This window comes from Grammomys surdaster, unplaced genomic scaffold (assembly GCF_004785775.1).
Source record: "Grammomys surdaster isolate TR1022 unplaced genomic scaffold, NIH_TR_1.0 126118, whole genome shotgun sequence".
NCBI lineage: Eukaryota > Metazoa > Chordata > Mammalia > Rodentia > Muridae > Grammomys > Grammomys surdaster.
The window spans coordinates 3,123,609-3,137,386 of NW_021620926.1; the positions used below are offsets into that span (position 1 = coordinate 3,123,609).

At 37.6% G+C, this 13,778-nt stretch overlaps 2 protein-coding genes and 1 pseudogene across 2 annotated transcripts; 1 reads left to right on the plus strand and 2 right to left on the minus strand.

Annotated features, from left to right (window-relative positions):
* LOC114611628 lies at positions 1-597 on the minus strand (annotated as a pseudogene).
* A 7,182-nt stretch (positions 598-7,779) lies between these two features.
* On the plus strand, positions 7,780-8,301 carry LOC114611679 (keratin-associated protein 13-1-like). Its single transcript, XM_028756422.1, has one exon. It carries the CDS (start codon positions 7,780-7,782, stop codon positions 8,299-8,301), a length of 522 nt encoding a protein of 173 aa, XP_028612255.1.
* Positions 8,302-12,627: 4,326 nt separating this feature from the next.
* Positions 12,628-13,461, minus strand: LOC114611562 (keratin-associated protein 14). Its single transcript, XM_028756266.1, has one exon. It carries the CDS (start codon positions 13,409-13,411, stop codon positions 12,908-12,910), a length of 504 nt encoding a protein of 167 aa, XP_028612099.1. The 5' UTR covers positions 13,412-13,461; the 3' UTR covers positions 12,628-12,907.
* Positions 13,462-13,778: the final 317 nt, after the last annotated feature.

The following is a 13,778-nucleotide window of genomic DNA, read 5'->3' on the forward strand; positions in this document are numbered from 1 at the left end:
TTAACAGCTGATTCCAGAGAGACGTGGTCCACATGTTGGAACACAAAATGAAGGTTGGTTGCTATTGAAAAGCACATAGATTGGGTGACAGAGTGTAGCATAACTCAAAGAAGGGAAAACAGGGACTTCATAATCCAGGGATCTGAAGCCACTGGATCCACAGCTCCCTGGGAAGAAGCTTCTAGATCCATAACCTAGGGAACGGTAGCTGCTGGATCCAAGGCCCAGAGAGCCAGCATGTGTTCCTTGGAAGGGACTGCAGGATGTGGAGCTCCTGGGGTAATAGCACGGCATCTGGCAGGGGCTGGACACCAGAAAGGATCTCTGGAAGCTGGTGGGCTCAATGCAGATCTCCTGGCAGCCGCTGTTTAGAGAGGAGCTCAGCTGACAGGTACTGGGAGAGCAGCTGATGGGCTCAATGCAGGTCTCCTGGCAGCCACTGTGCAGAGAAGAGTCCAGCTGGCAGGTGTTGGGAGAAGATTCTGGTAGTGCTATAGCCCAGGTAGCTGGAGCAGGAAGAGCCACAGCAGGTTCCTGAGGTGGGCAGCAGCACCTAAGGGAGGAAGAGATATTTCTAGAGCAGCAGTCACAGGTCATATTGAACGAAGATGTGAGCTCAGCGAGATGTAACTGGGAAGATTCTCAGTTTGAATGTCATCTGTGAAGAACTGAGTTTATATACTCTTGGCAGCAGGTGTGGTGCCTAACAGGGTCATCATTGTCCTATTTATGGTCTGTACTTTAGAAATGTGCAACACACAAATTTTTCTGTGGTTACAGTTGCACTTGAATAGTTTTCTGTACATTATATTTATAGCTGTTGTAATTTCGTGGTTCTAGCAAAAGACAATGAGCTACTGCTGTGTTGCAAATGCTGTGACTGTGATGTGACATTCAAGGTCATGTCATCATGTCCAGGAAGATTCCTCTTTTTCCTCCTGACATATTTTGTGTGTGTTTTGTCATAGGCTGTTATGAGGAAATGTTTTTCTTTGCATGGTATGGGATAAGATTAACTTGACATGCTTTTGTTAAAGAACTGGTAGCATCACGTTGTACTCTATATGGAGCTTATTGATGATTAACCCTATTGTCACCCTCCGCTTTTAAAATTTTTTCAAACATCCCATATTTTTTGCTCAGCATCACTCACTTGTTTCTCCTCCAGTAACTAAAGGACAATAAGAAAAAAGGAGAAGAGAAGAGAAAAGAAAAATGAAAAAGAAAGATTTGATAAAGTGATAAAGTGAGCCTAGGAAGAGCGAGGGAGACTACCACAGGACCAGTGGTAGCCTCACAGGCACCAGGCTTTCACCCATTCTAATGGAGTTAAGATGGTAAGTTCTGGAGAGATTGAAAAAAGGAAACGAATTTTAAATCCAGACATCTGACATGATGCATCTGACATGATGCTTAGGGTGACACAGGATTCTCATCTTTGTGGAGCATGGACATTCCTCTTCTAACATCTTAAGCCACAGAGATTTAGCCGACTCTGTCCCTTTCTGCTATGGTTTCTGCAGGAACCTTAGTATTCTTGGACTGCTTCCAGGCAAGGACTGAGCCTAAGGAACTTCTAGGGGACCGTGACAGTCAAGTTTAACCTAAATTTATCCTTCTTCTACTTTGTAATAACGTTGAGTTTGGATAAGTGTTCAGGGCTTTTATCTTTCTTCTGAATCTTCTCTTGTAGAAGAATCTAGAGAAGAAAAATCAAGTGTGAAGACTAAATATATCAAATCTTACTGGTACCATTTTGAAAATAAAACCTATAGTTAGTGTAGATCATTGGTGCGACCTTCCAGAGCTTTGAAAACAAGAGAATAGAGATTGAGCTTCCATGTTAGAAACATGATTTTTCCATGTTCTTGACTCAAGTATATGCTGTCTTTAGCAATATACTCTCATCAAATTCTTGCAGTTAACCAAGAACAATGCCAATTTACTTTAATGTTTGGGGCTCCAAGGGGCAGCACTCGCCAACAACTCTGAGAAAGGTAAGATATTCCTGGCATGGGACTTGTGTATGTTGTCCAGGAGGGGCATTGTGTGTGTGTGTGTGTAGTTTCTACAATGAATGGTTTATATTTGGCTTTTTAAAAGTATTTAGTTTTAGTTATCTCTTTTCAGAAGCTGAATGCAGTAGTAATTGTATATTTTGGAGTATTGGCATATTGATCATTGAAATACAATTGAAGACACAGTCATAAGCCCACTATCATATAGCCATCTGATTTTTGACAACGAAATCAAGAATACACATTTGAGAAAAGCTAGAAACTTCAAGAATGATACTGATTAAACTAGAAAAGTAAAGGTAGAAGAATAAAACTAGAATCTTATCTCTCATTCTGGTCAAAAACACAACTCTAAATAAATCAGGAATGCTGGCATAAGATTTGATACCTTGATTCTGTTAAAAGAGAAACTAGGAGCTGTGCTTCAATTTAGGACTTTGGTCTATCTCAATATAACACCAGTAATGAAATCATTAAAACCAACAATTTACTAATCGGATCTCATAAAACTAAATAAAAAGCTTCTTTGATCAAATAACCCATCATTTGATTAAAGAGACAGCCTAGACTGAAAGTTATTATTAGCTGTACACCTGACAGAGAGTTACTTTGATAATATGCAAAGAACTACAAACAAGCAAATACAAAGCACACCCCAACACCACCAAAGAAACAAAAACAAAAAGAGAAAAAAACGGAGAATGGTACTGAATGGAGGGTCTCAGTAGAAGAAGGTATATGGTTAAGAAAAATATTAATATTTAAATATTTAAAACTTTTCAACATTTTAGCCATAAGGAAAATGCAAGTTAGAACTACTTTGAAATTTCTTCTTACACTAGTCAGAATTGCTAACATTTTGAAGAATAACAAAAGTGCTGAGATGATTCTGGTACAATGGTACAATCCTACTGTTGGTAGGATTTAAAACTGGTACAACTGCTGTGGAAATCAATGCAAAGGTTCCTCCAAAAGCTAGAAATGATCTATCATATAACCCAGCTACACTACGCTTGGACATGTGACGTGCCCTATGTACTTTATATCCTGCTACTGAGGATATCCTTGAGGATAATGAGACAGATGCATTTGATTGAATCTACTCATACAAATTCATTTCCTTTATGGTAAGAATATAAAAGCCTCCTTGATTACAGTAACAATTGTATATTTTGGAAAACAATTATTTAGGAAAGAACAAAGAACCAAGACACTTTTAAGAATTCAGATTTTGGGCTGGAGAGATGGCTCAGGGGTTAAGAGCACTGACTGTTCTTCCAGAGGGCCAGAGGTCCCAGCAACCGCATGGTAGCTCACAATCATCAGTATTGGGATCAGATGCCCTCTTCTGGTGTGTCTGACGACAGTGACAGTGTACTCACATATATAAAATAAGTAAATCTTAAAAATATTTTTAAAAAGGATTCAGATTTTACTCAGTTTTGGTATAGATAATTTGGCAAGCCTCAAAGTTCTTTTGAGATCTTTTTTTCTTTTGTCAGAAATGTCAATAATCTTTTGTTCTCTCACGTATCTGAAAGCTAAATGAAAAGTCTTTATCTCGTAATACTTCGTTTCACATAGCATGCTGTCATAGATGACATGGCACACAAAATTGTAGGTTAATATACATTTTTGAATAATATCTTTCCTAGATTTTGCCTAATACTTCTCTGGTTATGTACTTACGTACCTCAAAGGTCACACTTTGAAACAAATAGTACTACTGGTTCTTCCTCTATTACATAAATATAAGAATTCAGGAAATTATGCAATTTCAACCAGTAGAAGACATAAGCTGATGAAGAAATTCTTCTCCCATAGTATCATCAGATACCAAGATAGGCAGTTCCAAGAGTCTCTCCAAAATGTGCCTGTAAATCCCTAGAACACTGTATACCAGTTGCAAAAGCTACTTTAAGACATTTCTTTATAACTTGTTTTTTTTTCTCATATCTGCTTTCTAAAATATTAAGTTAATTTAACTATTCTCAGGTCTCTGACTTCAATTCTGTCTTGAGACTAAGACTAAATAATAAAATACCTTCAAGGTTTTTAGGAATCATTGCTCCCAGGCTGATGGATGCTGGATAATACTAAGCGAAGTATTTGGAGGTTCCCATAATCTTCTTAACTATAGTATTCCCGGCTAAAATTGTGATTTTCCTTCCATGTGGAAAAGAGGTGCAGGGATCATGTCCCAACCACGGAACTCATGGATACTAGCCAATGATGGTCTATTTGGAGAAAGCATGGCACATTTTCTCAAGGCTGAAAATCTACATTTAGATAATATATTACTTTTTCCCTGTGTATAAACATCTTGAAAAGTATACGTGATTTTCCTGGTTTTGCACTGTTTGTTTTTGTCCTAATTAGTTATTTTCTCTGAATCAGCAGAAAGTAAAGCCCTCCAATCTGAGCAATACTCGCTGCCTTTGAGCACAGTCTATAGTTACGAAGGACAGTCTTCTAAGAATTGGCTACTCGGAATAAGGCACAGAATCCAATGCTATGTATATATTTCACAATCCACTCATGCAATAATACCTACATTTAATTAGTCTCTCAGATTCACAAATGCAAAAACTATGAGCAAAATATTAATAATGGGAGAAGTATATTATGGTGTCAGATTGCAATGGTATTTTAAAAGCTAGTCTTAAATTAGAAGTGAATAGCAAAGACATAAACTCATAATACAGTAAATAGGCATAATTTGGTTACACACTTATTGCAGACCCTGCCAGAGATTGAGGATGAATAAGAAGTTGTTAGTAGTAGGATAATCATGGATATACTAGATAAGGGCATAGAGACTTTGACTTCAAATCTGTAAGAATATAAGACCTAGTAATTGATACCACAGAGGTAATTGCTTAAGTTGACTGTAACAAGAGGAGTTTTTTTTTTTTTATTTTGTATAAAACCCAAATATGTTGGGTAGTATGAGACATTTAACTCATGGAGGGGAAGCCAGGAACTCCATAATACAGAGATCTGAAACCACCAGTTTTCAGCCCACTGATTAGCAGCTTCAAGATTGATAGAATCTGGAAGGGCAGCTCCTTCAGCCAAAGTCCAGCAATCCACTGTAAGCTAACTCGTGGGAGCTGTAAGTCATGACGTTTTATAATAAGTAATAATAGGGCATATGGCAGGAGAGAGAACACATAGGACCTTGGGAAACTTGATCATCTAATAGCCATTCCATAGAGAGGAGCTGGAAGAGTAGTTGGAAATGCTATAGAGAAGTTACTGGGCTAGGGACAGTCATAGGAGGAGGCAGAGGAGAGCAAGAAGCAAGTGGATATTAGCCCAAAAGCTCGGAATACCCGAGATACAATTCACAGACCACATGAAGCTCAAGAAGAAGGAAGACCAAAGTGTGAGTGCTTCAGTCCTTCTTAGAAAAGGAAACAAAATGCTCACAGAGGAAATATGGAGACAAAGTGTAAATAAGATACTAAAGGAAAGGCTATCCAGAGACTGCCCCACCTAGGGATCCATCCCATATACAGACACCAAGCCAAGACACTACTGTGGATGCCAAGACGTGCTTGCTGACAGGAGTCTAATATAGCTGTCTCCTGAGAGTCTCTGCCAGAGCCTGACAAATACAGAGGAAGATGCTCACAGCCAACCACTGGACTGAGCAACTACTCAATGGAGGAGTTAGAGAAAAGGCTAAAGGAGCTGAAGAGGTTTGCAACCCCACAGCAAGAACAACAATATCAACCAAGTAGACCCTGCCAGAGCTCCCAGGGACTAAACCACCAGCCGAAGAGTGCATACCCATGACTCCAGCTGGGTATGTAGCAGAGGATGGCCTAGTTGTACATCAATGGGAGGAGAGGCCCATGGTCCTGTGAAGGCTCGATGCCCCAGTGTAGGGGAATGTGAGGGCAGAAAGGCAGGAATGTTGGGCAGGAGCACCCTCACAGAAGCAGGAGCAGGGAGGATGGAATAGGAGGTTCCAGGAGGGGAAACCAGGAATGGGGATAACATTTGAAATGTAAACAAATAAAATATCTAATAAAAAATAAAATATTTATAAAAATAAGGAGAATGATTAATGAATACTTCAAAATAGCCTTTCATATGGCATGTTCATAGGAAGATGGACTCAACTGAATGTAACTGAGAAGATTCTGAGTTTAATGTTATCTCATGGAGAGATGCATCTGTATAATCTCAGCAATAGGTTTGGTACCCAACAGTGTTATCCTTGGCATATTTGTGTGCCTTCAGTTTGTTTTTAAATATGCAACTCGGTAGTAAGCTCTCTGCTACTGTAGCTGAACTTGAGCAGGTTTCTGCACCGTGTGTTTTCAATAGCCATTGTAATTTTGTTGTAGTAAATATAATAAGCTATTCCTGTGACAGAAATGTCATGACAGATTTATACTAGTGCTTATACTGTAATTTTCAGAATGTTTTCCTTTACTCTTGATATAATTTGTATGTATTTTATATAAAATGTTATAAAGGAACTTTGTTCTCAATCTTGGGTTGCTACCCCTTTGGAATTACATATCAGATATCCTGATAATTAGATATTTACATTGGAATTTTTAAAATTATCAAAATTATAATTATAAAATAGCAACAAAATGATTTTATGGTAGAGGGTCACCACCAACATGAGGAATTGTATGAAAGTGTCACAGCATTAGGAAGGTTGAGAACCACTTCTCTAGAAAGTGATTGAACCCAGAAAAGATAAAAAAAATATATTGGAGAGAGATGCTGATAGCCAAGGTTAACACAAAATTTTCACCACAGACCCTAAGCAACCACTTTGACTCTTCATAGAGCTCCAGGAATTTTGCTGTTTCTCTTGAGTCCTCTGTTGTCATGCATATGCTTTGATTTTAAAACAATTCTAATTATAATTTAAAATCAATAAAATAGAGACTAAAAATTGATCATACAGTGTGACTGGAGAGATGACCCATTAAATTAAGAACACTGGCTGTTCTTCTAAAGGGCTTGTGTTCAAGTCTCAGCACCTACATGGTGGCTCACAAACATCTGCAACTCCAGTTCTAGAGGCTATGAGATCCTCTTCTGGCTTCCAAGTGCAGCAGGTACACAAATGTTGCAAAGACATGCATTGGAACAAAACACACGTGTGCATATGTGTCTTTTTAAATAGCGAATGAAAGACATTAGTGTTAGGTAACACTGAGTAATTTACAGGGAACAGTTTGAAAGTTAGAAAGGATGCCAAGGTGACACTAGGGTTAAACTTCAGTAGCTTCCACATCAAGCCCAGAGGCGTGTTTCCAATTCATCAACAGCAGCAGCAACAACAATAGTAATTGCATATAGTTACTTGCATCCCTTACATTGTAAAGAAAAATGTCTTCCTCATAACGTCCAATGACAAAACACACAAAAAGTATGTCAGGAGGAAAAAGGATTTTCCTGGACACTATGAAATAATATTTAGTGTAAAATTATCCTGACATTTCTGACATAGGAGTAGCTCATTGCTCTTTGTTACAAAGAAATTACAACAGCCATAAATACAATGGACAGAGAACTATTCAAAAGCAACTGCAATTACAAATAATTTTGTGATATTAACATTTTTTTTTTAGTTGCACATTTCTAAAGGACAGCCCACAATTAGGACAGGGCTGACACTCTTGGGCACCACACCTCTCCTTGAGAGTATATAAGCCCAGGTCTCCATAAGTGACATTCAAACTCAGGATCTTCTCAGTTACATCCACTAGAGCTCACATCTATCAGCATGAGCTGTAAGTGCCACTCTGATAACTTTTCTACCTCCTTTAGGAGCTGCCTGCCCACAGTGGGGTCCTCCTGTTGTTCCTCCTGCTCAAACAACCTGGCCTACACCACTACCAGCTGTTCTCCCAGCACCTGCCAGCTGAGATCCTCTCTGAACAATGGCTGCCAGGAGACCTGCATTGAGCCTACCAGCTGCCAGAGGTCCTGTGTGGTGTCCAGCCCCAGCCAGAAGCCTTGTTACTACCCCAGGAGCTACACACCCTGCAGTCCCTGCCAGGGGACATATGCTGGCTCTCTAGGTGTTGGGTCCAGCAGCTGCTGTTCCCTGGATTATGGATCTAGAAGATGCTACATTATGGGTTGTGGATCCAATGGCTTTGAATCTCTGAATTATGGAGTCTCTGGCTTCCCTTTACTGAGCTATGGGTACAGATTCTGCTACCCAACTGATCCGGCTGCTAGTATATACCAACCATATTATAAACCAACCTGTGGTAATATTTTCTATGGATTCAATTGCTGAGACTCTCTCTTCCTTCATGCAATATAAAAGTAAAAATCTGTATGGCCTGCAGCCATCGTTTCTTGCTTATCCTCTCTTGCTATCTGTTATTTCTTCCATTAACAGTGTCTCTCATTCTCAATTACTGGGAGATTCTGGAATTTGAGGGGAACATCCAATTATTCCTTTCTCTCGTCACTATGGAAAAATGATACAAGTAATTGGTTTTCATCCAAGAGCAGTTGAAAATCAAAAATTTAATCTAATAAATGTATGCATTCTGAAACCTCAATGTATTGATCTTTTTATTATTAATTTGCATATAGATTTGCAGTCATACTTTGGGGAATTCATTACACGTCAAACCGTCTTTTAAATTGTGTTTGGAAACATATTTCTACATTTAGTTGTGATTCTCATTTGGGATAAGAAACTATAGGAATATCATGTTTCACATTCGAAGACATGGTGGAATAACAATGAGAATTGCTTGGACTTGGCTAGCAGGAACGTCTGCTGATCCAGAGAAACAAGGCAATTGGGATGCTGACTAAAATTTTACACATCAAGAATAAGATATTATATAATTTATAAGTGGAGACTACACATAAACAAAAAACTATCTAGGTGTATTAATATTTGAATGCAGATTATTTTAGGCATAAGAAATATGAACTTCAGGCAACTCCCTGGACAGATTTGGATAATATAAATGCTATAATCCCAACCTATTGTGTTACTGTATCTTTTCTGTACATTATCAGCAAACATGTTTAAGGAAAATCACAACTATCAGGGATCAGGACCTGTTGTAGACCCTCTGATGCTTCCCCCAAATGCAACTTCCATAAACCTATAAACAATATGTGTAAGAAGTGTTGAGTATTTTTATTACTCAGCATGCTTAGTGTGATTCTGAATGTAGAGCAGAAATCAGAGATTGGGAATAGTTAATTTGGCATATGTTTGTGAAAATCGGGTATTTTAGACTATGGGAGGATATATATACATATACATGTATATGTATATATAATTGTAAAGGAGGATATATATATACACACACACACATATGTGTGTGTGTTTGTGTGTGCGGGTATGTGTGTGGATATATATATATATATATATATATGTATATATATATATATGAAGGATATATATATACATATACATATACATATATATAATTATAAAGAAAGACATCTAGCAAAGAAATTCATTTTGAATTTGACCTTATCAACAGCAAATGGATTTCATTATTCTAGGGAATTTCAAGGACACTTAGACTTTCACAGCTGTCCATCTCACAGTCGGTCCAACAGAGAACAACATCTCCTCATCATATGGCCTCTTTCACTAGTCAGCATTTTGTAATTTCCTGGATTTCCATCACTGCATAGAGAAAGAATGGCACTGGGCTCCTTCTGTTACCCTAATGCAACTTTTGTGATACCCACATATGTGTGTGTGTGTGTATGTTGTGTACACCAAAAGAAACATTAGAAAAGGGTGTTTACAGAAGGACTATGTGCCTACCATGTGATATGTGTGCCAATGTCCTAGCTGGCATCATCTTGACAGCATGTTCTATGGAGCAAGGCCATATAAAACAGAATTTTTTCTTAACGTTTACACATCTAAGAGAGATAGATTATTGTTCTGTTTAGACAGGAGGAAAGGAGATTCTGAAAATGTTTCAAGCTTGTCATAGATTTAGAGCAAAGCTTATTATAATTTGAATTCATAAAATGTCAGTTCTTTGTTTTTTTTCTGGCAATTTTTCTGTTTGTTTTCAAAAACACAACTCATATTATAACCAAGGATTGATTGGTATTTCTGCTGCTACAGTAATTGTATTTTAAGAGGAACTTTATTCTGTGGCATCTAGTTTATTAGCTTCATATAGACAAAGTACAATAAAAAGTTAAAATAAATACAAGTTTATATTTAAGAACTGTGTTTAAAGAGAGGGTTTTTTTTTGTCTTCCTCTCCTTCCTCTTTCTCCCTACACCCTGCCCCTCTCTTTTTCACCCTTAGTAATCATGTCTTCTACCAGTGGATTGTCTTGCTTTCTGCTATTGCTTTTAGGTTTTTGTTTGTTTAAGTATATGTATAAAATGCCATATTTACACTAGGGAAATGATTGAAAACAAATGAAAAATTATGTATAAAGTACACAAATAAGTAGACTTCTGTCTCCTAATGTTAAGCACCTGTGATCTAATTAGTTCCTTCCTAGTCTTGAGTTACCTATAACTTTTTCTTTGATCATGTTCAACCTCCCCACCAGCTTTCCCCAAATTTAACCACCTTCCCTATCCACCCAAATATTGTCCTTAAAAAAATTTCAGGAGTGATTGTGCTTCCTAAATCTGTGGTATTACCATTGATGTATAGTCAACTTAAGAGGGGCTCTACTCTTAAAAACAAATAAACAACAACAACAAATAAAACTAAACAAGCAAAAACAAAGAAAAGAGAGAGAGAAAAAGACCTTCCCTGTTCCAGCAGCTAACAAGTGCCAATCATTTCATGGCTAGGGGTGAGACTTTGTATCCATCCCTTATCACCATGTCTGGATTTCTTCCAGTTTCCACTTGTACAAGCTTTGTGTACTCTATTTAAATCAATATTCTTATTTATATTTTATTATTTCCTTTAATTTTTTAATTTTAAATTATATATAATTTATAATTTAATATATGTAATTGTATATTAAATCAGCTTCCTCTGTTAATTACTAAGGCGTCTCTTTGGGCCCATGGACACTATGTGTCTTCAATAAAAATTACATGCTTAGCTTTTCGTGGAATCAGAGATGGCATCAACCATCATGGAAACGTCTTCCAGTTATTATACAAGTTATATGCTTAAAATAAAACTTTTATGGTAATATAAATTCAGTGCACAACTCCTGTTTTACATTAATTAAAAATGACATTACTTTTAACTAATTGTTTTAGAAAAGAATTGCTTTACAAAATGTAAAGTTCTACACGCTGTTCCAACCTCATAAGTACTTGTGGATTTAAACAATACAAACGATTGAACACACCACAATATCCAGAGAATACAGATTATTCTTCATGTGTTCAGATGCAGCATAAACTCATGCCCACACTTCCTGTACACCTAACTTTCCCACTACTCCCACCTGCTGGTAGTTACTGGGTATTGCTGTATCACGTTGGGTGTGGATATGCCCATTACATTCATAACTGGAGAAATGGAAAAAGAAAGACCCAGTCTGCATGTAGATCTTTTTTTTAAATCTGTGTATATTGCCCACGATATTATAAAATTACAATAAATTCTTTCATGGTGATCCTTCTGTGTGCTTTTATTGAATAAAAATTGACCTCTTTTGTTAGATTTCTTTTTTTAACTTAATTTCAATTTCAGATTTAACAAAAGGAGTTTGCTTTACTTAAAGCTTGAAACACACTAGGTGAACCCACCACAAAAGTCAAGTGATAGTTCCCTAAAATAGTCACTGAGTGTGCTAATGAACTTATGATGATTACAGTAAGTAAAAGGAAAATTGTGAGACCATTAGCAAATGAAACTGGATGGTGAGACAAAAATGGAATAAAAGATAGCATGTGGTGACCCTGGGAATAGATCATCTCTTCCTTTGACAACGATTCCTGCAATTAAATGGTGAAGCCTTTGTGACACTGTCCATCATTCAAATATGATATCCCACTTCTGCATCAGGTCAAATCCTGAAACAAAAGAATATTTATGTGGCTTTTAAATACTCTATGTGTATATGTGTATGTGTATATTTATATACATATGTATATGTTTATAAACCAAATGCTTTTCATCAAACCCAAGAGACACAAGACAAAACTGGGTCATCACCAAACTATATAAGTAACATATGAACAATGCCAGCTATACCTGTAACCAACCGTTGAATGTGTTAGAGATTTCATTTAAAAGTTCTGTTAATCTCACAGTGAAGATGGGAGTTTGAACCCCATTTCTACCTAACTCATGATCATGTAACTTCTTATCTACTGGTAACTTTGCACATATTTTAGAATGTATTTCATAAGAGTAATCCCCCTTCCTACATTATATGGCAAAATTTGGAAAGATCACAGATATAAGTTTGTTATTCTAATGAGGTGTCCTCTTCATCTCACTGTGTGAAGTATTCACAGATGGAGAAAACAGGAAAGTTGAAAAAAGGCTTCAGATACAAAAGAATGACTTTATACAATTAAAATGTCAGGCTCATGATACAGCAAAGCCCAGGGAGATATTCTGAAGTAGTTTTGAAGACAAGAAAATGAAAGTAATAATTATGGCATTCACAAGACATAAAAAAGTCTAGTTGCATATTTTTATTTAAACTTACAACCTTCCTCTTTTAAAAATCAAGACTGGAACTCTGAATAATTACTAAGGGATACATGAAGAAAGAATTATGCTTGATTTTTGCATGCCTATAATATATAAGAAAAAATTTAGCATCTTTCTCCAATTAAATACATTTCCCAAATATAGAAACTTATGAATAGAAGTCAAATTCCTAGACTAATATAGAAAAGCAAAAGACTGGTTTCTAGCATAGTAGGCAGTAAGCATCTTTTACATTTCTAATTTCCCCAATACAGATCAGAAGAAGCCAGTTCCACAGGTTGGTTGGTAAGAAACAGACTGGACGCTTTTGGAAGAGAAGCAGGTTGGGCGGTAAAAGCTGGATCCACCATTTAGGGATGAGAAATTACCGGTACCACATCCCACTGACTGGAAACCACGGGATCCAAAACCCAGGGTTGGGTAGCCACAACCAAAAGACTGGAAACCCCTGGAACCAAATCCCAGGGATCCTGAGAAAGTTGACTGGTAGGGGCTGCATGACCCTCGAATCCTCTGGCTGTAGAAAGGCCTCTGGCAGGGTCTAGAGACCACATAGGACGTCTGGCAGCTGGTGGGCTCACAGAAGGTTTCCTGGCACCCACTGTGAAGAGAGGAGCCCAGCTGGTGTGTGATGGGAGTTTGGAGGTCGGTGCTGTAGAAAACATTGTTGGGGTAGGAGGAACCACCTGAAGAAATCGGATACTGCAGTTGGCCCCCAAAGGACTGGGAAAAATTTCCAGAGCAGCTGTTGCAGGACATGTTGAGAGGAGCTAGGACTTTGAGGATGGGATGAGGAGAATGTTCGGAGTTTGAATAACCCTTCTTAGATACAAAGCACTTATATACCCCTGTTCTTGGGTGCGTCATCCCCACGGCGCATGAACACAGTTTACCTGCGGCTTTAATTGAATTGAGAACACCATCATAGTCACGCATATTTACTTTTTGTGTGGTTTCACAACTGGGTAAAGCAGTGATGTCTCTGGCCCTGGAATTCAGGTAATAGTGTTCAATCTTCAAAGCTATTATTCATCTTCCCTCAACAAAAGGTCACCCTGCACATCACTCAGAAAACTGCTTTAGAGGTAGACTGTCTGGGCTGAGGGAAGCTAGCTTAATTAAAAAT